Source organism: Stegastes partitus, unplaced genomic scaffold (assembly GCF_000690725.1).
Source record: "Stegastes partitus isolate 25-593 unplaced genomic scaffold, Stegastes_partitus-1.0.2 Scaffold305, whole genome shotgun sequence".
Classification (NCBI taxonomy): Eukaryota; Metazoa; Chordata; class Actinopteri; family Pomacentridae; genus Stegastes; species Stegastes partitus.
This window is the reverse complement of record NW_007578036.1, coordinates 55,448-81,369: the sequence shown is the minus strand read 5'-3', so window position 1 is coordinate 81,369 and position 25,922 is coordinate 55,448. Positions and strand designations below refer to the sequence as shown.

At 39.3% G+C, this 25,922-nt stretch overlaps 1 protein-coding gene across 1 annotated transcript; it reads right to left on the bottom strand.

Moving 5' to 3' along the window:
• Positions 1–1,683: 1,683 nt before the first annotated feature.
• lig3 (ligase III, DNA, ATP-dependent) lies at positions 1,684–25,488 on the bottom strand. Its single transcript, XM_008283266.1, has 21 exons — positions 25,411–25,488; positions 22,634–23,214; positions 21,278–21,406; positions 19,418–19,642; positions 19,155–19,306; positions 18,258–18,424; positions 16,175–16,252; positions 15,911–16,079; positions 13,834–13,989; positions 12,703–12,834; positions 12,507–12,586; positions 11,051–11,138; positions 10,883–10,960; positions 10,522–10,645; positions 8,736–8,878; positions 8,538–8,612; positions 7,980–8,126; positions 7,327–7,477; positions 6,137–6,216; positions 5,953–6,036; positions 1,684–2,604 (listed from the first exon to the last, which is right to left on the bottom strand). Exons 2-21 carry the CDS (start codon positions 23,184–23,186, stop codon positions 2,371–2,373), a joined length of 3,045 nt encoding a protein of 1,014 aa, XP_008281488.1. The 5' UTR covers positions 23,187–23,214; positions 25,411–25,488; the 3' UTR covers positions 1,684–2,370.
• Positions 25,489–25,922: the final 434 nt, after the last annotated feature.

Genomic DNA, 25,922 nt, shown 5'->3' with positions numbered 1-25,922 from the left:
TCCAGATTTATAAAGAAAAGCTGTAACATGAAATAGTGACTCATCGTACTATTTTGGATCACTTATCCATCTACAAGATGTGGCAAAATGCCTGAATGAGCTCTCAAGTTTGTATGGACTTGACCTCTAGTTGACTTTTACAGGATTAATGAATGAAGCTGGTATTTTCCAGCTGTTCTCTGTGACTCCTGTCTGGAGCGGTGATATTGTCAAGCGCAGCCTTGACGGCTGATCAAGGCTACAGCTCATGAACAGCCTGAATTAATATTTTCCTCTGTGCTCTACTACTGTCACTTACATTTAAAAAAAAAAAAATGTTCTTTGCCGTAAAAGACCTTTATTCTCTCACTTATCTGTGGATTCTTCGTACTAAAGAAAAGCCGGTGGCAGCCTTTACATACCAGTGGTTTTAATACAAACCACACAATGCTTCACATTACAGCTTTGTCATCCATGCATCAGTCATTCTTTTCATATTAAATTGAGAATCCAAAATCGGAAAATGACAAAACTGTTATTTTATTATTCATTTATGCATCTCACTAAAAAAAAAACCCCAAAAATAACTGAAACTGCTTGTTTTTTATACTTTCAATTTTATGCTCAAAAAATAGGAAATGAGGAAACTGTCATAGACCGAACTTGATTGTGATATTTAAATTGTCTGCTTTGTCTGACCAGGAAGCTGCCGAATTCTTCATGTGTTTGTGTGCAGCGATATAAGGGAGTATTGTTGCCATGGATACGGGGAGTTGCACTGTGGCCACAAACACAAGCTCCGTTTATATTCGTCCGCATTTTGGTAAATTAAGTTCGCTGAATTGGCTACAAACGAAGTACAACTGTGTCTACGTCTGTGTGACCTTTTCCTCCACTGAGGCATTAATTGTACATTTTCTGTCCTGGAGTAAAAGAAGAGTTCTGACAGATGAAACAAGAGTCAAAGTGAAAATGAAATATTGCAGCAGAGTTGTGTTTAAATAGGTGTAAATCAACACAGTCATCCGCTCTACTTCCCAGCCTTGTCACATCAAAGAGGACTTTGACTTGCAGTGGTGGAGTCGCTCTGAAGAAGGGTCCTCAAGAAAGAGGAAACTGGATGAGACAGATTCCTGATGAGAGCGACTGTAATCCTCCGCAGACGTGTCGGGGCCAAAGGTACGTGTTTCCGTCTGGACAGACTTGGCAAGAATCTGAGTCATTCGTAGAAGTTATTCTGATCAAAAAGCTTCAAAAAATGACAAATTAAAATACTTCTGCTACAGCATTAACATACCGGTCTAAGGTTTCTTCTAACCTGAGGGAGCAATCCTGCAACAAAGTCCTATTCTCGTGTGAATCTTTGAGGCCGAGCAGGCTTCATGAGGATTTTGCTCCCTGTGAGCTTCAATACGTTTAATTAAGCCACTTCATATCCTGAAGTATCCCAGGGATAAAAAGGCAAATCTGAATTATCCCTGAAAGCTATTCAGATGCAGATGGATGAAGTGAGAAAGCAACAGAATTGTACAAAGAGTCTTGTGATTTAAAGTGAAATGTCGAGCAAAGCCTTTTAAAACAACTAACCCTTCTCATGTGATCTTAGTGAAATCTGGAACATGTGCAGGGCTCACTGAAATCATCCGCGTTTTCAGAGAAGGAAACATATTTTTCTTCAAAAGAGGCAGCTTGGGAAGGCAGTGGTTTAAGCAATAAGAAATCCATTTACTGATTTGCGATGACACTGTTTCTACTGCAAGTGGCTGCAGTATAAGTGAATGAAAGTAAAATGTTAGTGAGACATTTTTATTATCTTCATCAGCGTTTCGTTTGTTCCCAATGGCAGACAGATCAGTTTGTTTTCAGTTCATGAGCTGGGGTTTAATACCTCGCAAAATGTTCCACTCCGGCAGTAAAAGGTGGCGCCTGATTAAAAGCCCTTCTCTTAATTCAGATGCGTATTCACTTTCAAGTTTGTAATGTGACTTACTGTACTCAGGATTACCTGCTTTGACTACTTTTCTAAATTTTCTTACAAAAGTTCTAAACCTACATAAGCTCCACCTTATTCCATCAAAAAAAATAACCATGATTCAATTGGCGATCACCAGTATTCACAATGTTTCTATTACCCCAAATATTCAAAAAGTAAAACCTCATAAGTAAATGTTTGCTGCCCCTGTTGGTTTGTGAGGAGACGAGCAAAAAAAAAAGGCTTGAAGGGAATAAATAAAAATTACCTGAGAGCAGTGGAAATTAAAAAATATGGACATTGTCTGGTGTCGCAGTGATTCAACCAAACAAAAAAGACAGTATTGTTTAACACAGATAAGCATGATAAGGACACGCAGTGTATGAAATGTGTTTTGTTCTCTTTCCGTCTGTCTTTTACTAACAGGGCGGTACGAGGCGTCTCTTGCGGATACATTCCCAGATCCAGCTGGGCGACACTCTCTGGGCCTGACTGTCCTCTTCGGGCTCAGCCAGCGTGTGTGTGGCCGAGGCGGTGTCGTAGTCCGCCACGAGGTCTCCGTCGTACGCCACAAAGTAGCGCCTCAGTTTGTCAAAGTCCTGCACCGAGACGGGCAGGAACAGCTTCACTCCGCTGAAGATGTCCAGCAGCGTCTGCAGGAACGACGAGAAAAAAAAGGTCAGCTGAGTGCTCTGCTTTCAAGCACTGTTCAGACTGCAGAGCATTTAAAACTACACGAGGAAATCATCTGTCATGATGAGCACAATACTAAAGTGGATACAGCTTTGCAGGGTTTCAGCTAGTTATAATCAATATCTGCTTAATAATGTAAATGTATACTAATAGGAATCTTCATTGTTGATTTATCAGTCAATTATTTCAGAAGTTGTTTGGTCTATAAAATACCAGAAAATGTTCATCAGTGTTTACCAAAGTCCAAGATGTCGTCCTTAAATGTCTTGCTTTTTTCTACAACTCAAAGATATTTAGTTTGCTGTCACAGAGGAGTAAAGAAACCAGGAAATACTCACATTTAACAAGCTTGATCTGAGAATTTTGTCCTTTTTTGTTGGGAAAATGTAATAAACCCAGTTGTTGGTGACTAATGTGTTTAATTGCTGGAGCTCTACATGAGAAATACTCATCTCTAGAGCATCAAAGATTAGTTAACCTTTACTCACAGTGTAACAGGAAAATCAAGCACCTTCTCACATTTATAAAGCTGCATTTAACCTGATGTTAATTATATTGACTTATTGTTTGTACAACAGTTTAACTTCACTGGAGAATCAGAAAAGTTACCTGACAGCTGTGGTTTAGTACAACTTCGGTTATATTTTTGCATCTCTGAATGTTCAGTTTTGATCACAATGTACTGACTTTAGTTGTTTCTCGCCAAATGGGGCAACAAAAACAACCCTTCCGATAGTCAAACAACAACTTAACAGTTAAATTTAACCCGTTTACTGACATCATGGTACAATCTTGAGCTGTGGACAGTTTTCATTAGCTCTTAATTCCATCTCCAAAAATACTGTAGTGTGTTGTGTGGTTATGGTGAAGTGGGGTTGTATGAGGTAATGTATTACACAGGAGATCATTGTGACAAAGCAAACGGGAGTACCAATACAGAGGCAAAGCAATGAGCTGCAGTAGATAGACTCAGCAGCAAAAACACATAAAGACACTTAAAAGAGGTCCAGCTTAAAAAAACAAACAAAAAAAAACAACGCACATCTATTGCAGTTTAAAGATTTAGATAGTGTCAATGCTCGACTTTGCCTTTTGACAGTGTTTTTCTGCATTTTCTCCACTGTACAGCCTTCATATTCCTACACATATGCGCTGCAGACCAGCTGTGTTGGTCCCAGCGGTGTAATGTCGTTCATAGCACAGGTGCACAAGAACACAGGAGTTCTACTGCTGAGAAAATGCAGTGCCAAAGAAAGTCTGGCTCTTGGCAAGGTATTTAAAAAAAAACATTCTAAATATAGTGTACAGTTAAGCCGGTATTGATTTATGTTTTTAAGGTGGCTAAATGATGTTTTGCTGCTGACCCTGTCCGCAGCAGTTCACTGCTTAGCTTTCAAGCTGGTGCTTCCGTCTGCGTCGCTGCCAACTTGGATTCACTGACTATGGATAAGCACCTCACACAACCCGGCTCTACAGAAACCCGACCTTCCCTTTAAACGGCTCCTGATTTAGGGTCATTCCAAGCCGACTCACCTAAACCTCCCATGTTGTGTTATGGATGTTAAAATTTCTGTTAAGCTTATGGGATCTTGTAAAATCCCAAAACTCTCCCCCAAACACTTTTTTTTTTTTTTTAAAGTGATGACTTTTTAAAATTGAGCATCCAGAAACCCCTCAGGATAATTTACAATTTGGCAGCTGTAAATAAGATTTTTCTGCCTGAACAAAAAAAAATCTTAAATTTTCAAAATTTATTGAACTAGTTTTCACCTCCTGGAATCTAAATGTTGATTCTGTGCAGCATTGATATAAATTTATTAAAACATTTAAAAACACTTTCTAAAGTATTTTGACTGTATTTTCTCAAGAAGTATTACTTTAAATTCCTTGAGGCTTTTAAAAAATATATTTATTGAAGATACATGAAAAAAATGAAATATGTTACAACTCTATAATTTCATAACTTGTTTTAACTAGCATTTTAAAAAATATTTTTATGGGCTTTTATTTCATAGGTAGGTATTAGTACTACGTTGACTTTAAGGTTTACGATCTCTGTGTGACATTTACTGTCTGTTTTATTAGGTTTATCTGTGAATTGTAGGCAATCCACTACAACAATACAAGTGCCATAAACTCTACATTTATGAAGCCTCAGCTTTTGTCAACATCATAAAGGTGATAATTGTGGGTGGTGGTTAATACTCATTGCAGATAAAAATTAAATGTTACGTGCATAATAAAGTGGACAGTGAAGGTATCACACAGAGAGAGAAAACCTGGAAGTGAACAAATTACAAATACCTATGTATGAAACAAATGGAGTGAATGTCATCACACCAGTGGAAAGTACGAAAATATATTAACCTATAAAAAAGTTTTAAGTAATGCTTCTTCAGAAAATGCACCGTCAAAACAAAATGGTGCTACATTTAACCAGATCTGTGTCAGTCACATTTTTATGCACTGCAAAAAAACTGAAATATAATTGAACTATATTAATGCTACATATTATGAACTTTTAGTTGCAAGAAAGTGAAAACTTGTGGAGCAAACTGAGGTTTCTTCATTTGGTTATTAATTTGATTTCTATTAAACATTCAGCAGCAATTGCTGAGCTGCAAATTATTGTCAGGGTTGTGTGGGCGTTAAGTACAAGTTTCCATCCACAAGAGGAAAAATAAGTCATTGTCGAGGCTCGCAAAAATGATGAACTTTAGCCTCAAAGGTCATAAAAAAAAAAACATTCCAAAAAAAAAAAAGTTAATCTGGGAAAGTTTTTAAATAAATTCTATAATATGAGCTGGGATGGTTACTTGAGTTAATATCACTGTATTCTCAGATTAATAACTTTAAATACAATGTAATCATAATAGATAAAAGAGAGGGCGCTGTACAGATAAAAGCCACTAACCCCCACAAGTTCTAATGTTTTAACATTTTTCCCTTCAGTACGAATTTATAAAGTGCCATGATTTCATTCCTCAGCCTGAATCGTAATATGTAGAAGCCTGGTCCAGACTAGTCTTTAAATTAACAGCAGTTTGCTTCAGTTAAAGTTATTCTGTGGAGTTTCAGTCCTGCAGCACCAACATCCGTGTTTTAAGTTTTGTTTAAGCTAGCTACACTAGCTTCTCACTAGTAAACCACACAGCACTCAACCCTAAAAAAATGCCTTTATTAAGGAAGTGCACTCATCATGAACTTCAAGGATCCACACATTAAGTAATTCTTCATGTAAATACAACCTTCCTTTGTTTACCTGAAAACTCCCCCACGTACCTTTACACGACCTGTCACTGACTCACCTTGTCCTTTCTGGGCTCCAGCACCTGAGAGGTCGCTTTCGTTTTGGTTTGTCCGTTGCTGTTGACACTTTCGCTCTTCTTCATCTGGTAGAAAACACAAAACAGTCAGATCAACACTACTTCCTTCTCTTCCACTGAGAAGAGTCCTGTACAGTGGATGTACAGTTTGCTTTACGTTAAATACCTTCTTTGCGCTGGGAGCTTCTGAGGCGGGGGTGCGTGGTTGGGATTTCACCGCCTTCGCTTTAGGTGGAGTGTTGTTGTCTGTGAAGTGAGCGCACGGTACTGTTGATGCATGTAATAAAGCAGCGTTTGGAGCATAAACACTGGTGTTACTCATTGTACTACATCCACAAACACACCTCTGTCTGGAGTAAATGTTCACAGTGTAAGTGTGCTGAAAGTTGGCATCATTTTTGTCATTTCTGTTCCAAAGAACTTGTGCTGGTTCCGGCTTCTCAATAGGACAGTTTACTGCTTTTTTTGTCATAGTTAATATCATGAATGCCTTTGAATTGGACTCATAAATAAATTATGATCAACGTAACTCACTGTTGTCTAAATGTTTTTACCTTGTAGAATTTTAATCAGGAAAAAAAAATCAGAAGTCACAGCCCGAGTCTGAACATAATTTATCAATCCAAAACTGCCAGCCACTTTGAAAGGCATGTTATTGTTTTTTTTAATTAATAAAAGTGACACCATTAATCAAAACAAGAAACTGTAAAAGCAAGAAGAATTCCTGTTTTTTTTAAAAAAACTTTTTAACAGTCTTTAAACTTAGCACTTTTGATTTCATCAGGAGAAGTTCCCAAATATTAAGCTTTAAATAGTGATTTTTCATCAAAATCCATTTATTCTACATGTCTCACCTAAAAATTCATCAAAAACTAACCTTGTATTCTAACCAGATTCTCTAAAATACTAAAAATACTGCACTTCTCTGCCGAGCGAAAACGCCTTTAATGAATCAGCTGTGACCAACAGTCATGTGACAAAAACTCAGGAACCATTGGGTTGAAGTGCAGGCTGTTTACACAGAGCAGAGAGACAAATTTAAAATGTGATAAGTATCTATAGTGTGTGGAGTGGAGTCTCCTTTTTTTTTATTAAATTCTATTGTTTTGGGGTTTTTTTCAGCTTTTGTTTTTTTTTATATACATATATAATTTATGGCATTATAACAGCCATAGTTGTGCTGTTTCCATAGAGATGCCGGACTTTATATTGAAGTGAAAAATGAGCCCACAGGGAGTAAAAATGTGGTGGGGGTACGAATAAGAACCACCCAGAAACCGCTTTGGGTTCAGAGGGTTAATAAAACCAGCACACAGCTGTTGTCCTGGTCTCTGCACTGCCCGGTTGTGTACTCACTGGTCTTCTTGGCTGGAGCGCTCCTGTGGGAAGACGGCGACGGCGAGTTTCCTCCGCTGTCTCCCCCTGAGGAGCCCTTGTCATCGTTGGACGTGGACGGGCCGGCGGTGACTTTAAAGTCGCAGGTCTCCTTCGATATGCGGTACAGCTCCTGAGCAGAGTGATGAAATGACAACGTGGGTTGCAGCCAAGAGATGTAATGTTCTGTGTCATGGGGAGATTGAAGACCTGTGTCGGATTCCAATAATTTAGCGCAGGCATGTTTTACTGCCTCGGCCAATATTTCATCTCATTTGTCAATGTTTGCAGGGTGACTCCGACTGCAAATTTGCTCCTCCTCCTCGGCATTTAAATCTTGTGCAGTCCCACGGGTGCTCTGTTCAACAGTGGGCTTAATTATTTCATACCTCCCCTCACCTACATTACACAGCCTCCCATTTCTCAGCCACACTCCATCATATATTACAATAGAAAGTAATTAGCAACAAGTATTCCCAGATGATACGCTTGAGTATCAAACGAGTGACCGATTTCTAAGGAGACACCTTTTATGACTGCCTTCTCATTAAAACTTAATAATTGGGTAGCGGTGGCTTTATTTCCCACGGTGCCTCAGTTTGCTGTGTTTTCTACAAGCAGTCCAAACGTCTTACTTTCAGCTGGTGCAGGTTGGTGGCGCTCTTCCAGTCCTTGTCGTCGCGGATGCGTGTCATGCGGGGAAAGCGGATGGAGATGCCGTCAGCAGTGTGCATTTCTGACTTGGAAAACTCTGCACCAGTGATCTCCCAGACAGGCGCTTCCTGTAGCGGAGAAAACGGCACATAACTTGGCATCGCAAATATCTGATGACTGCTTTTCGACAAAACTCCAAACATGGAAACGAAAGAAGGGATGACAATTTAAGGAAAAGGGGCTTGTGGATTTCATTACCAGATCCTGTTTTCAGACGCCAAAAGGGGCCATTTTTAATCAAATGTTTTCAGTCTGAAGTTTCAAGTGTTTTCATGTTTGTGCAAATAAGCATTCTGACAACACGGTGTAGCTCGTCACCATCTCTGTGGGCAATTTATTTCAAGAAATTGCGGCAGACATGCACAAGATGCTTTTAACTGGTTTCATTAAAAAGGTCCACGGACCCTCAGATATACAGCTGTGCCCTGCGTGAACAGGCCCAGCGGGGAATAGCAATGTGCTGAATAGTGAAATCTCACCTCGGGATCGCGGATAATGAAATCTGGATAATAGTTCTTGATGATTTTCAGCCAGCCAGGGATTTTGCTGGGGTCCTTACACAAACAAACACACATACACATACACACACACACACACACACACACAAAAGATTAATTTTCGATTTTATTACATCAGCTCAATATTCCAGGCGAGCCTCTAAGTGGATCCTCTCTGACCTTGCTGATTTTGATCACATCCAGCTCTTTTTGGAGCCTGGCCAACATGGCGTCATCGTAGCCTCCAGAGCACTTGGTGACTGTGCACCATTTCTTGGAGTCTGGGTCATAACAGCCCATTAGAAAGCTGGACATGATGCCCCCTGGTGGGTAGAAGAACACATGTAGCATCAGGAGGAAAACTCAGCTCCCCGCATGCTCAAACGTACCTGCCTACACTGTATATTTTCAGAAAACTAACCTCTTCAAATCAACCTGTAATGCCTCCAGCTGCTGCTTTCTGCTTCCCTCGTCTTCTTTTTTTCCTGCAGTATGTTCTGACACGTGTTTTCATCTGATCTATCGTTTCTGCTCTATTAGCTATGAGCCGTTTCATTAGCCATGCTTTGAGAATGGTACCTTTGTTATTGCGTTTGTTATGTTTCCGTTGTGTTATACGCTCATTACCCAGCCTCCTGCGTGTCTCGTCTGCTTGTGTGTTTAAACCAACGGCATCCTCTCTTCATGCAACATGTTGGATCTGCACATTTTTCATATGAAATGCCCTCGGAGCCCCAATTTAACAGCGCAGTGGTCTTGTTAATTTCACTCAATCAAAATAAAATACATGCAGAATCTGTACGTGTTTTTATGTTGCATATTAAACCCACAGTTCTCATATTTATTCATATTATATTGTTTAATAACGGGTGTGCTCACATGAATTCCCAAACATGTAGTGTCACAACTGCAGAAGCTTTAACGCTGATCAATAAAATAATAAAAACTGCATTATTAAAAATTAAGAGTAATAGTAAAACTGGTGCAACATTCCTCATCTCTTGTGGGAAGTTGTTAAACATTAAAGAAAAAGATGATTGTCACAACAAAATAAAATAAAGACTCTAAAGCCCTTTGCAGATGCTGATCAGTCTGTCACTGAGACGCAGGTCACTTTAATGTTAATGTCCTTCATGGATTCATTCAGACATGACCATAAAATAACAGAAAGAGTTCGTACGCAATATTTGTTATGCATGCGATATTGGACAGTACATTAAGTGGCACAATGCATAAAATGTGCTAATAAACAAAAGAGTAAATGCAAATCTGCTGTGTAACAAATGACCTGACTGCAGCTGATAAACCAAACCTCTGAGAAGTGAAGTATTCAGTGTAACCTGCTGTTAGATCCTAATCAACCCTGTCTCCATGTCAGGGATGATTTATGATTCTAAGTAGTTAATGAAAGCACTGCTGTTGTTCAATGTGTGTAAATATGCACAACTCTTGTGCTTTGGAGATGCTTATCTGGATATGTCTTTGATAAACCCACTCCTACAAACTACAGGAAGCAACAAACTAAACTTCCGCTCATGTTAGCGTTTTGTCAAAACCTGGATAATTTTCATTACTGGTGAGTCACATTAATCTGACCTGTTCTGTATATATCGCAGTAAAGTTGTATTTTTGTGCCCGTTTCGGTTTGTAATAAATGTCAAATTGTGTAGCAAAGTGAATAAGGAAAATATTTTGTGATTTTGGCAGCAAGCTGCTGGTTGAATATTGATGCTGAAACATGGTGAAAGTCTTCACAGAATCTGTTCGCATCAGATGAAGTACGTGGCTTGTGTGTGCCTCCTGTTAACGTGACTGGTTGTTGTGTTGAAAGTGATATGTAAATGTTACTGGGTTCGACCTACTGAGATTGGTAACCAAAAAGTGGTTGACATGAAGCCAACATGTTCAGACGCTTGACTGAAAGGGACTAAGGTCTCCTGCTGCGGATGGTTTAGGCTTTACATACCGTTGGAGCCTTTCCCGTAGAACGCCCCCAGCACCACCAGGTCAGCTGTGTCCGCCATCGCTCCTTCATTCAAATAGTCCTTCTTCACTTTGAGCCAGTGGCGTTTCCCTGGCTCGTAGCTGCCCTGAGACACACAGGAATAAAGCCTGATTAACACAATGTTTCAGCTACATCCACAGCTTAAGTAGTAAGTAACATTTTATCACTGTTGTTTATATTAACCCTCTGATGAATTGCAAAACCAAACACACACACATATATATATATTGCCAAAATAATACCATTTATCAAAGCGAGAAACTGTAAAAACAGAAATAATAGTCAGATTTTTGACTTTCTAATGGTCGTAGGAGCAACTAACCTTTATGTCTTTCAGCACCAGGCCTTCCAGTCCCTCTCTGATGACCCGGGTTATCATGTCAGCCAGGTCTCCTGCCCTCTGACACACACACACACATGCACATGACATCATGAGTTACAGACATACAGAAGACATGCAGCAGAAAGCCAGATTCAGAGTTACACTCACAGTGACGTGCTTCATCTCTGAGAACAGGATTCTGTTTTGAACTTCGACCATGTTGTCATGCAGGAACTTCCTGCGTTCCGACAGAGGCCTGGAGAACATGACGCCAGAGGAGAAACATAAGCCAGACTGTACAATTTACAATTAATGCAATATTTTATTAAAAATAAAGGGATGCTAAATTTAAAACTGTTAGGAAAATTCTTCAGTTGAGTCCTAACTGCTCCGAATCAGCATAAAGAGTCGTCTCTCAAAGTCAAAGCAAAGTTTTACTTGCAGCAAAGAGCCAACATGCACAGTACAGATTCTGAACAAGTGACTGACTAACAGCATGAAGCATTGGTTCTTATATACAGACAGAAAGCAGAAAACAGAAAACAACCTTCTGCAAACGGGTGAGAATAGGCACAGTTCTCATGGTGTTTTGACTACCTGCTAGGAACATCTTGTCCTTATCTCACACTCACAAAGTTCAATAGAGGTCATGGATATTTACAGCATTAAGTCATAGACTTTTCACAAAGATCCTTGGATCATAACATTTTAAGACCAATCGGATATATTTGCATTTTACTGAAATCCCAACATGACTCAAACATGTTCAAAAAGTTCAAGAAGATCCTGCCTGCTAATTTCAGTCAAATCTAATAGATTTTAAGTTGGCTACGTTTTCAGCAGTTTTACGTAATGCAGCTAAAAAGCTAAAGTTATTGTTAGCTCCATTCTCCCACAAAGTTGAGACAACAAACCAAAGGGAATAACAGAAAAAGAAGACAGTTCATCCTGAGTTTTCACTGAGCAACACTTGAGTCAATCCACCACCTCTCTATGTTCACTGCTTTAACTTCTAGTGTAACTTAAAGTCTTCAGAATTAACTTCTTTTCTCCAAATAAATTCTGCAACTAATCAAAGGTGATGCAATCCAAAGATATCTCACAGGAGTCAGTAATGTTTCATGAAAACTAAGTAGCATTTGCAGCATTTTAAAGATCTTTAAAAGATGGATTTAAAGACTTCACAGTAATTTTCTGGGGCATTTAGGGACTTAATTTTTTATAATTTAATTTTAACTTTTAAGGGTCCGCAGGCAGCCTGTTACACGAACTGATGTTTCTCACATGAATGTGAATTTTCAAAGATTTGAAGGCTTGTTCTCAATATCTTTCATCAATCGTTAAAAATTCCCAGTCCGCCAGACATGCTAGAATTGAAACGGAATGAAATCTGAATTAAAACCACCAAACTAGTGAACTTTAAATAAACTGAAATAAAACGGGATCTCTATGTAAAACTAGAATCCAAACGCTGAGTATCAGACACAGCAAATCACAAGGACAGAACCAAAGACTCAAAGTGTTTGTTAGGCATCTTATTCACGGTTGCATCAATCTTATCAAGTGTTATTCTCTGTGAATTTGTTTTTAAAGTAAAGGGTGGAGTAAAGAAAAAACACATTACCTCTCCATGAGACTCACGCCGTTGAAGTAGATACAGTCGAAAACAAAAAGGCACACGTTGGCATCTTGAAAGGCTGCTTTCTGAAGGGAGAGGAAAGTCTCAAGTGTGACAACAATGACTGGCCGAAAAGCCGCTTGACAAATTTGTGTTGCTGAAAAATAAAAAATAATGAACAAATTGGCTGCGTTGTTCTCACCTTGTGTACCCCCAAGGTCCCAAAGGGCAGGGGTTTACTGGTCTTTGTGTCAATTAGGAGGACTTCAGCATCCAGTATCATACTGTGGCCGCCAGGAAAAGCCTGAGGGATGTAGTCCTTGAAATGTGCCACCTGAAACATAACGTTGACACCGTCAGGGCTCAGTCACTGAGCAGAAACAGGGAGCATTTCAAACAACTGTTACAAGAACATTCAAGAGACTGGCACCTTTGGTGGCTTTTAATAGGATTGACTCTGTAAAAGCAATTTATCCAACACCTGAGGTGCATTATGTTCAACCTGACGCAGATTAAAAATGTTAAAAAGTATAGATGAAATGACAGATTTGGTCTTTATCATTTGGGCCTGTATCCACCATCCTTTTTCCTCAGAGTCTGTGTGGGGAATGATCTACACAGTTCCACAGTCTTATCATTTATCAGAATAAAAAAACATTAGGAAACTTGGACTGTTGTAATTACACTCCACTCCCACCTCTACAGAATGTTAACCTAACATTAACATAAATTGCCTAATTATAGAGGCAAAGGGTGCATAATCAGCCATTTGCCTGATGGGTTGCATTTACAAGGTGGTCACACAGGGCAAAATGTCTGAAGCCTCCGGGCTAGACGGCTAAAACTGCTCCACAGACGCCATGAAGAGCAAGTCTCAGCTCTAAAATATCAGAAACTAAGAGCAGAGAGTGAACTTCTATGTGAGACATTATTGATTGGGTGGAGACAGACGGCTTATGCATCTCCTGCATAAAGGCCAACTGGCTGCTGCTCCCTTGTGCTGGGTGTTCTTCACTCTAAGATCGCTGTGAGGGACGTTTTGTGAGCACAGCAGCAGCATCTAGTGGTTTAAAAAGGCTAATGAACGAGATGCGGGGCTGTTTATCCCTGCATGTTAAAGGCTCTCGGCGTCATGCTGAGAAAGCAAATGCTGGAAAATCATTGTGGGAAATATCTGAATTTCACGCTGAGAAAATACCTTTAAGCTGCTAATCCTGCAGGGGCAAACCTGAAGACATTCCACACTGATGTGCATTGTCATACTAATCAGTAAATAGCTTCACGGGCTGTGAGCCTGTGCGTTTGCATTTGTGCTGCCTGTGATAAGACTGACTTTGTGTGGCAACACCGGCTTGAGGCTGCGGCTGAAGTAGCTGAAGACGTCTCCGCTCTTGTGGACCTGCACGCGCTCGCCGTCGTACTTGATCTCGGAGTACATCCCGTTGGGGCATTTCTTCATGGCGTACTCGACGGATTTACATGCCTCCGCCTGAAATCACAAAAGGAAAATGTAAACATTTATAACGGTTGCAGCAAAGAAGCAAACGTTTATGTAAAGTTACGGTTCACTAAAATGTTTGCCCTGGTTGGTCCATTGGCGAAAGCAGGTTCATGTCTTGAGGATCATTCTGATTTTTTACAGAGTAGGTTTGAATTGAAGGGTTTTGGCTGTCATTTTGTCAGTAAAAACAACACATTCAACAGATTACCCTCATTTCACGTGTGCTTACATTTGGTTTCACCTCCAAGCATATAGACTAGACAATAACCGATGATAAATAGATCGTAGGTGATGTCAAAAACGCTAAAAATAAATAAAACCCACTTGATGATTGTACGTTCTGGTTTTTCATTAAGTAAAGAGCAACAACAATAAACAAGACAGCAACAAGGCCTGTTCTTTACTCGGCAATGCTTCATCATAAAATCTGTGGAGCTTTGTTTGTGTCAGTGTTCTTGTAAACTTAATTAATCCCTTTCAATATTGCACAAATATATAGTCTTGTAATATTGCATTGCTGCATGAATCGATACGGCTGCACTGGCATTGTGTCTGCACAGTCACCTGCTGCTCTGCTTGTACAACTCTAACATAATTTCAGAGTGCACCGGGTTAAATTACACTTGTCCAAACTCTTCTCAACTCAGTTCTGTGTTGTTGTTTTTTTTGTACTTCCTAATGCGTTAATTGGATATACAGCAGCTGAGGGTGACATAAGACCTGCAGTAAAGCTAAAACTGAAGCTGTACGCCTGTGGACAGTCAGGAAAATGGACTGTGCTGCACTTACGTCATGTAAAATGTGATGTAAATGCAGTGAAATTCCATTTTCTTTAATTAAAAGTCTGCTGGATGATGGGCAATTTGTAACATTTTTTCCACTTCAAGCCTTTGAGCAAATATTAATAAAGAGGTTCAACACTGTCTTTAGTGTAAAGACAAATGCATTAAATTACCTCTGCTCGTGTTTTTTATTTCATTATCTTTACCTCCTTTTATCTCTTGAAAATCAAACATATTATAGTAGCAATTACTGCCATTTACTGGAAATCTATGACTATTTTTTTTCAGTTTGTTTTCACAGATAAGCCACAATACCTTGCTCTAAATGATTCTATTGCTGGATTCAAAATGCATCATGAATCACAGATTAAAGAGCCCACATTATGCAAATTTAGAGGTGTATCATTTTATTGTCTCTATAAGGCTCAGTCAGCTCTCATTGGTCAGCTGGTCCAAAGAAAGTGAGATAGCGTTGTTTACATACCGTAACCATAGATCTATGAGTATAGAGATGTAGCTCCAGTAGAGGCAGCTCTAGCAAGCAGGACTGCTAGGAAGCTGCTCACTATTTGTTTGAGGCCAAACTAGCCACGAAGCAAGCGCTATGCTAATGTGTTACATGGTGACGTAGACAAGTAACAGAAGAATAGCCTCCATGTTGTGTGGACTTTGGGATTTATAAGTTGGCAGACTTTTTGCCTGCACAAAAAAGCACTTGAAAGGAGAGGGGAAAACCCAAAAAGCACAATATGAGCTCTTTAAATGAAGTCACTGGTTGGAGGAAAGATGTTACTTATCTTTTGTATTTGCATGTGTGTCTTCTGTGTGAATTATGAGGTCAGAAATTTTAGAAATCATCAAAAAAGTGCAAGAAAAAAGTGCATCATGCAAGAAGTATTCAAATAACTTCAGTAAACAAGTAAGTACAGAAACAGCAGCCATCAAATGCAATGTTTTTGTCAGTGTGTTTTTCTACAAAGCTCGTGTTTAACCACATTTTGAATGCATATAGAAACCTTCTTTTCCTCACATCACACTGAATTAAACATGTCACCACATAAAGACTTTAAAAGATAAATGGGGAACAACTGCATATAAATATGTCGCAATTTAAAGGTGGTACTCACCAACATGGGCTGGACCGGCGTCATGAGCGAGGCCTCCACAGTCAGAAGCTTCCTGGGTCCAGAACCATTGGACGCCTCCTGTTGGTTCCTTAATACCCTTTCAATCACATCACCCAGATTACGCGAGGCCTTGAAGGCATCATAAGCGTTTGGATCCACAGCATCCAAGCTGCATAAAGAGGCAAAAATGAAAAGTTGGTGAAGAATAACTCTTTCTGTGGTGTGTTAACAGAACACAGACCACATTAAGACACAGACACTTACACGTGTTTCGCGCCGGCATTCATCTTCAAGTCATGCTTAATTAGGCGAATGATGCATTTCAGGTCATTACTGGTGCATCTGTGATGAAGAGAGAATGCAAATTATCACCGGGGTAAAAACACAGAAGCATATGCTGAAGTATCACAGCAGTTAAAAAGCAGAACTCTAAAGGTTTAAGGGTTCCAAATAATTTCACAGAACTTGAGAAGATTACTGGCAAACAATTCACATAAACTATGCAATTTCAGGAAGAACCTGCTTCGTTCCAGTCATTTTGAAGAGAAATGCTTTAAGAGTTCCTCTCAGAGTGTGTATCACAGTTAGATATGTAGAAGTTTTTTCCATTAAATTAATCCCTTCCTTTTGGGGTGCTGCTACAGCTCACCTGGTTGAGCTAGCGTCCCATGTACAGGGCTATGGTCCTGATTTGGAGGTCATGAGTTCAAATCCCGCTCATGGCCCTTTCCCACACATCTTACCCTCATTCTTCTCCCCCACTTTCCTGTCTCTCTCTCACTGCTCTATCCAATAAAGGCACAAAGGCCAAAAAAATATAAATAAAAAAAAAATCCCTTCCTGCGTTAATAGCTTAAATGTAACTTTACACTATTGCCTATGTGCACCCAAGTGCTTTCTCCAACCACCTTATCTCAATCACAGCAGCTCAAGCACACCAACTCTGCTAAAACACTAAAACTACTCTACGCTACACAATGGAAAGCTGTAATATTAGAGTAATTCAGCCATATGTATTCTAACTGAACATGAAGAAGAATAAAGACACAGAAAGTTCCACCCAGTAAGCTGACAGGATTGGTTCTTTAGGTTTGTTACATATGAAACCCTGGAGGTCTGAATTTGTGTGTTTGAGGCCGTCATTACTACACTGCAGTTGCAAGAAGTAAATTCTTAGCCATTGTGTTTCCTGCTTGTGACGTATCTTCCAGCATATAAAAAAACATAATAATATTCCAACAAAGATGCTGTATGCAACATCAGCCACACAAACTCCCTGTTAGGGCTAATTTACACCCAGAAAGGTTGCGTACAAGAAAGCCAATAAAAAATAATCTAGCCACAACCATTACCCCACGCTAGCACTGTAAGATAAATTAAAAGCTTTCATCCACTTGTGGAAATGTGCCTGCTTTATCTTAACACATAGCAGAGAAGAAACAATGTGCAAAAAAAAGCGTAGGAGAACAGCAAATGTAAATAAGGACACATAAGTTAGGTAAATAACATTAACAAAATACCTTTTTTTTTCAAAAAAAGCACTGACTAAACCCTGGACTGCCCTCTTGTAATGCAGTGTTTGAGGTCACTCTTAGTCTGTTAATAGGGCAGGGCCAACAATTTCAAAGAGAGGGACTCACATGCACTCTTATTAGCCAACATGCACACTGGGCCAGACCAGCTACCAAAACACAGCCCAGATTATAACACACAAAGAAGGAGTGCGTCTTCACTCTGCTAAAGACTCCATTACTCCACTATATCTTTATGTAACAAATAATCCTGTGTGGCAATGTTAACGCTCAAAATCTTGCATGTAGAACTTTTAAGCGATACGATTTCAATTCACGAGGCATGCTTTGCCCTATTGATGTCATACAACACAAGTAGATCTTTTATTTAGTACGGCACAAAATAATGGTTCCGTCTGTTCACAGCCTGCGAGATGCAATTTATGACAAACACAGTCTGTCGTCTGCTGCTGTGGAGGGTAGAATGTCAAATAAAGATGTCTGTATTGTGTGTGTGTGTGTGTGTGTGTGTTAGACATGCCCGAGGCACACAATCTAAAAAGAGGGAGGAAGAAAAAAAACTGCACAAATGTCAACTATAAGAAAGCAGTGCAAGAAAACAAGTGCAAACAAATAATAGTATCACTTACAAATATTGCAAAAAGAAATCACAAAATATGTCTCCCTGGCTTTTACTGAGCCACTTGAACCTTCACTGGCAGTAAAACGAAGGCATCATGCGGAGAGGTACAGCCACAAAAGACAGACTCTGGCATGCATACTGGTGTTACTTGTGTGAATTGCCATGTGTGTTCTATTTTACTATCCAGCCTTACTTTTTGGCAATATCCTCCAGCTCGTTCTGCTGCTCGTCCTCCTTTGTCAGCTGTGCGAGGCGGGTCAAGGATGCGTCTACTTCCTGGATGGTCAGGAGGCTCTTGGCAGCCGGAGGGAATGATTTACTCTCATCGAAGAACATCCTCACCGTCTCAGACACGTCACCCTTAAAAAAAAACAAACGGACTGTATTTCACAGGTGTAATTTTTGACAGTTTCGTCCTCTGCCATCCTCAAAACACAATGTCAGGAGACTGGAATTGGCTCTAAGATGGTAATTTTTAGTTGTAATTGTACACTCACTTAATGAGGTGTGATAAAATAGTCCTTTGACAGTTGTGTTTTGTTTTTGGCCATAACAACACATTCCTCACACCTCATCTGTCGTACTTGCCAAATTTGACTCCCTGTGACAACTCATTCTTCCCAAAAATTGAAGTTGAAGGGTGGCTTTTTTTATTCAAGATTCAGTGAGCATCGCAGAAATTGTATGACAAGAACAAGACTTACAGGGATCTGTAAGTGTTGCATGAGCACTGGGAGCGCTCACTGCACAAGGTGATTACTTAGACGAGGACTTAGACAAAGTTTTTGCTTATTTTAGGTGCAGTTTTTTTTGTTTTGTTTTGGCCTTTTTGCTTTTATTTGATAGTGCAGTAGAGACAGGAAAGTGGAGGAGAAGAATGAGGGAAGGACCTGCAGAAAAGGGCCATGAGCCGAATTCAAACTCATGACCTCCGCATCAGGGGACTGTAACGTCTGTACGTGGGACGCCAGGTCAACCAGGTGAGCTTTAGCAGCGCTGTTTCTGAGCCTTTTAATCACACCTCACATGTGGTCGACTTTAGAATATTCACAAAGCATAAGATTTAATGTGACAAAGAGGGACAACAGACCTGCTCCAGATCGCGCACCATGTCATCCTGGTTGCATTTGAATATGCGACTGAAGAGTTTTACAATCTGCTTGTCGTTGAGGTTATAGACACTTTTCACGACGCCTGGCAGCAGCAGTTTCACTGTCAGGTAAAGGTCTCCCTGGAACTTATCTAAGAAGGAAGAGAAACAAAAAAATCAAAGAAATCCCAACCTTGGATGATGATCTACTGAAACCTGCTGATAGAAATAAATAAACAACAGTTGACAAAAGACACACCAACCTCCAGCTGAGCCCTTCCTGAGGAACTTCTCAATAATCTGTGTCTTCACATTGTAGCTGTTGTTTTCAGCCACCGTAGCGCAGAGCTTGCGAAACTCTCTGAGGAGGCAGTCCTTGTGCTGAGGGTCACAAAGCTGAGTGGACAGAGCGCTGCCTTGGCTGCCTGTGGCCGAGGAGGAGGCAGAGGAGGACGGTCCAGGGCTGCTGGAACTGCCAGCCTTCGCAGCTGACAGGAGAGTCAAGTGGAACAGCACATGAGGCCATAGTTTGCTGATCTCTTTCAAGGGGTTAGTTTGGTTTCAGAGAGATTTCTGCCTTTGTACTTGAGCACAACATCTCTAAAACTTTCTTTCTGAATTACAGTTTGGAACGGTTGTTTCCAAAAATCTGTCACATCATCTGGTGCAAGAGACGTCCTGTCCCAGCCATGCTGCTCGGGCTGAATGCTGCACTGTGTATTCACATTTAACCCAATGAGTGGCAGGCTGTTTTCAGGGTTGTTTCTCTTTATTTTGAAGCTTGTGAAACTTGTCTTTTCATTGCATTGTTGTTGTTTTTATCAGATCAATCTAGGATATCCAGATCTTCCATCATTTAATGTGATAATACTTGGAGATTTGCAGAAAAAAAAAGTCATACTTCTCTCGATACAATACAGACACACAATGAAAATGATGTACTTTAAAAAAACCCTGTGCAAAATCTATTTTTCTACATGTACTAGAACAGACAGCACCCTCCATAATTTTTGACAACCCTGGTTAAGATGTGTTCTTTAGCTTCTAGTAAATTCAGTTTTTTTCTAAATAATATAGGACCACAATGAAAAAAGAGGAAAAGTAAACCTTTAATTCAAATGCATTTATTCAGTGTGAAAAAAATCAGAACCATGATGATGAGATACTCTATGACTCAGCAATTCAAAAAAGTACGTGCTTAGTGCCAAATGGAAATAAATATCCACATTTAATTCAAGTAAGTATTCACGTACAACAGCCTACTTGCAGAGGCACACCTTAGGGAGAGGCTTAAGGATTAACAGTGTTTGCACTCCTGTTGCTAGAATTATAAAAATGGTTCTGCTTGTGTATTGCTATAGTCCAGAGTGTGTGTTAGACCAGTTTGTTGACTTGTTAAACTGTTGAAAGACTGTAAAGGTTAAATGGTGAGAGAAAGCTTGATCACTCCTGACCATCTCATTCATTTCTTTATATGGTGACTTGAACATGTGAAACCGGAATCTACTGAGTAACATGCCAAAGAGATTAAGTCAGATTCAAGGTGAGCAGCAGCTCGACGTCAGCGATTTGTTTTTTTAATCAATACCATCCTCCCCTTAGGTTCGAGAGTTAGTCTAACCGGTGCAACAGGTTTCATTCATGTTAATTTTACTTCACCAAACATTGCATGGTGGTTCATCAAGCAGCTCAGCACTTTATTCTTCACTCGAGCTTTGTGTTCGGTATTGTGTGTCGAGCATCAGCACGTCTAATGTCTTCAACTGCCTTAATGTCCTTTTAATGTTTTTCTTTTTTTTTTAGTTATTTATGTTTCTATGCTGCACGACTGGAAAAAATAACAGTTGTGTTGTGGCAAAATAAAGATCTGAACTGAATGGCTGGATGTAGATTTCAAGTTCATCCGTCTACAGTTTGACAGAAATAAAATGTCTGTTCATCAGGGTGGATGCACACAAAATTGTGGTGTGTTAATGTACCTTTAAGATTCCCTGGAATTAAATCATTTACTTTACATTATGCAACTTGCAAAGATCATTTTGTTTAAGCAGCTTTTTGTTTGTTTCTTTTTTATGAACAGTTCATAAGTAAGAAATCATTTGACCCTGGATGTCCCATCTTACCGGTGAAGCCCGAAAACTTGCGGGGAGCGTTGACAGACGGGTCTGCAGGAGGAGCCATCAGCCCACCGGTGGTGTTCCCCTTGGCCTGAACCTTCTTCTTTGGACCCGCATTAACTTTGGCCATCAGGTCTGACAGACAAAGCAACAAATAAGAAACCAGGACAAATAAGAAAACCACTTAACCTGAGATAAGTCACCTAAGTCATTTTAAGTTTTCAAAATACAAATGAAACAAACAAATCACTTTGTTTTTATCAGTTTAGAATGAGCACATTATATCTGTGTATGGAACAGCTGCCCAGAACTAAACACTGGCTTTAGAGGCAATTTTATGTTTAAGTGGCAGCCACTGTAGTGTGTCCTACATGCTTGCATGCTTGATATTCAATTGTTTGCAATTTGTTATCTCATTAGTAGATGCTACTACATCCTACACATGGTCTTTTAAACAAGAACAAAGATGTAAAAATCGAATATGTTTTGAATGAAACTAACTGTAACAAACATATGCCTACGTGTACTTCAGCGTACTACATATCCCTACATGGATACATAAACATCTAAACATGCACACAGTCATTTTGACTGTTCTGTTGCTGATCTGATTTGTTGTCTTTTTAACCAGAATTTAAAAGTTGAATTAAAAAAAATAAAAAACAAAATCCTCAAGGAAACCTAACTTTATCTTATTCCCTAATAGCCAATAGCTTTTTTTTCCTTTTTTTTAATTAATCATTTAAAAATAAAAGTTCAAAAAATATACATGAATTTCCTAAACATTTATCTAACATGAAAACATCCATTGAACATTTTACATGCCTTTCATCTAATATTAAGCCATCTAATTAGTTGTACTGGTTTAACAGATAAGCTGATACTGGATGCAGTAATGTAAAGCACACCAAGCACGTCAAAAACACAACAACAGTAATTTGGATCAAAAAAGATACCCAGTTGGTATATAATCGTAACCTTATTCAACATCACAAGTAAAATAATAATACTAACCACAGAAGCACTCGTTTCAGAGATGTTGTGGTATGTTTGATCCCTCCAGGTTAATTTTATTACACATCTATCACTTGTTAACGTGCACGACTAGCTGCAGTTAATCAACACAACACTGCAACTCTGGTCAATTTCTTTGACTGCTGACTTTCTAAACATGTGATGCATCAACACCATTAATGGGTAAAATTGTCCTTTTTATGTGCTCCATAGAAAGGTTAAAGGTTCCCAGTGAGTGTTAGAACTACCTAGAATCCGCAGTAAAATACATACCTATGAAAAAAGACGAGCAACAATTCTATTGGATAATAAGTGTAATGTAAATATTTGAGTGTGCCTGTGTTTTACCTGACACGTGTTTATTGATGAGCTCTTTGTCTTCATCCTCCAGCTCCTCCCAGCCCTCCAGATCCGTGATGTCCTCAATCTTCTTTGTGGTGGCTCTTGCCCTTTCCAGCTTCTCAAATATGCACTTCACATGGTACCACTCTTTCATCTCCCCTGCAGACTCGCTGAAAGGGTTTGGCACAATCTTGCCTATGCGCACTATGCCCTTCTGGATTTTGTCCTTGCATTTCTTACATCCTGCAGTACCTCGTTTGGCATATTCCACAAGGAACCTCTGTTCTGCCATATCTGGCTGCTCACAGAAACACTGGTGCAGGGAAATCCAGGGAGGAGAGCTTTGGAGGAGACTGTGTTTATGGGATAGCGAGGAAAAATGACCGATTTTTCTAGAAAAGTTTAACGAATGAACTGGTGACAGTAGATCTGCTGAGCATGAAGAGACAGAAAAGGCTCTACACACCTTCAAGGGCTGCTGACACCTGACAAGTGTTCTAAGAGGTTGCAGACCTACACAAACACTCTTGTGAACTAACAAAAAAAGGGCTTTCTGCATTCAGTTGTGACAGTGGCCAAGTTACAACCTAAAAAAACAAAAACAAAGGGAAACAAAGATTAAAAACACAATTCATTTTTGTTCTATAAATGTTGCCTTGATATATCAAATACTACTAAAACCAGGAGCTTGAATAAAGGTTTTCCTGACTCCGTTTTGACCTCATTTCAATTGTTGCATTCATGACAACTAATTGTGTGCAACATTTCAGCACTCTGTAGCTTTCTGTAGCTTCAGTTTAGCAGTAGCACTGCTCCTCCCTGCAAATTAACAGGGTTTCTGCAAGGTTCACGAAGATATATTTAAGACTTTTAATACATTTTTAACACCAGAAGGCAATTTAATACCCATTTTACAGTCATGCTGAAGGAGCCCATATTATGCACATTAAAATTTCATTTTGGAAGTCTACTTTAATACGCGTACATGTTTTATTGTTCAAAAAACACATTATTTCTGTCATACTGCACATTACTGCAGCACCTCTGTCCTGGCTTTTTCAGACCCCCCTTCTGAAAAGCCCAGACTGCTCTGATTTATCATCCGACCTGATGAAGGCAATGCAACTCCAGTTACATATCATAACCCCAGATCTATCTCTGCATTTCATATCACATGCTTCATTCCCTTTTCAGCAGCTTCCCTCACAAATTACATACTGATGTACGCAGCATGAATATGATGGGGGCATACCACTTTGCTACCTTAGCTTTGACTGTCTTGATCACATAGCCATTGCAGTTTGCAACTGCCTTCATGGTGGTTTGCATCTAATGCATTTAGGTGAAATTAACAAACATTCTAACTACTGTCTTATTTATATTAAAGAAATGTCTGTCGTCGGCATGTATTTCTCCATGTTCTTTGAGGGTAGTCGCAGCTAGGCAGGCTTTATGCAAACGTGTTATATGGTGATGTAGATAGGTCACGAAAGAAAAGCCTGGACTTCAAACAAGGTGTTTCAGGAAGGTAAGGAGCAGTGTTTTCTGTTGGGACTCCCTCTGACATGAATGTTGGGCTTTGTAAATTAGCGACTTTTAACAAGCACAAAAAGATAACACACGAAAGGGAAGGGAAGACCCAAAAAAAGCATAATATCAGTGCTTTAAAGTACCACCGTCAAAAACCAGTCAGAACAATATAGCCAAGAATTATAATTATTAATAGGTTGCAGTACTACGTCAATCCCAACATCAAGTAACACATATTTTTAAAGATACAATTAATTAAATTAATGAAACTCTAACATGGATAAGCATTACAAAATGGGCATATACCTTTGTCTGTACCAGGGAAGAGACAAAGCTTAGGTTTTGTACTTATTAAATTCAGGCCTTTAATACTATAAGGCCTTTGGGAAAAGAACAATCAATGATTCTGAAGACTTTTAAAAACCTGCAGATAGCCTAATTAATAGGACAAAATAAATAATTAAAGTTAGGCCACATATTAAATAGGTTTAAAGCCATAAAGTCCCTTAAGTAGTTGGTGAAACATTTTTTCCATGCTTTTAATCTAACATCTTGTTTTCCTCCTTAAGAACAGCTGTGTTATCAACGCTACACATATCAGAAATCCACAGAGACTCGCTTGACTAAACAATGATGACAACATATCCAAACACAAATACATAAAAAGAGAACAAAAATAAAGATTACATTGGCAGAGATATATTTAGCAACTTGTGTTTCTAATCTAGGTCTATGTTTTTGAAGTCATCATTCTGCCCAATGAAGGATCACAGATCACAGTTTATTTACTTGCAATGAAATATTTTCTAATCCAACCACAGTCCTCTAGAATGCATTTCGACAGTTTGGCCATATAGCTAACTATGCTAGCTAACACACTGACCTGCATTGCATGCACTATACCTTTTGCAAAACAAGAGTGCTAACAAAAGGTTGTTGAACTTTGGTCGGACGTATCCTTTGACCCACAGCAGTACTTTTGATTCTATCGTTAACCGTGTCCGAATGTTATGAAACTGCGTCACTGTTAAATTACATAAAATCATAGATTCCGTGTCATCAAATATAAGTTTGATGACACGAAGGCAACTGATGGGCGAACAAGCGTTGGTTAGATGTTAGCATTAGCCATACTAACTCTGTTTCAAACACTAAAATACAGCTAACTTAGCTCGCTAATTGTCTGCACATCAACGATAAAAATAATGTTTAGACTTGTCGCTAATATCTCTACACATATTTGTTCACTGTACCTTGTAGAGGCTGAATAAATTCTTTTAGTGCGGGTTAAACTGCCACTCTTCATTGTTGTTAGCGAACAGTTCACCAGTGTCAAGCCAGACTCGATTTCCATACATAGATTGAATACACTTCCGGTTTGGGTTGACAAAATAAAAGCTATATTACGGAGAAATTTGTGTTAGTTGAATTTAGTAAATGTTTAGAGTACCTGCAACCTTTGTGTAGTCCTATTTATTAAGCAAATGCATATTTTGACAACAATGCTTGCATTATTATTTCAAATTGAGACGTTTTTATTGTTTTATTTCAAAGCATATAAATTAGATTCCGGTAGCTCCCTGTTTAATGCTGATTAACTTGACGTAACAAGCCAAACGCCAACTTAGCTCAAAGCATGGGCTGCAGGCTGCGGTGCCTTCATGGTGCTCGTTGGCTGATAGTCCTTTAAACATGGAGCAGGATTGACCTACCGCCACCTGCTGAACAGGAGCATTTAAACAATTTCCATAGTAGCTAATAATAA

Bases quoted from the DNA above. Each gene is read 5' to 3' on its own strand.
- lig3 (XM_008283266.1), bottom strand. From the start codon at position 23,186: ATGCAGAAAGCCCTTTTTTTGTTAGTTCACAAGAGTGTTTGTGTAGGT. The intron at 16,080-16,174 runs GTAAGTGTCTGT...CTCTTTATGCAG, and splicing joins AATGCCGGCGCGAAACACGT to CTTGGATGCTGTGGATCCAA. The intron at 12,587-12,702 runs GTGAGAACAACG...CTCTCCCTTCAG, and splicing joins GGACCTTGGGGGTACACAAG to AAAGCAGCCTTTCAAGATGC.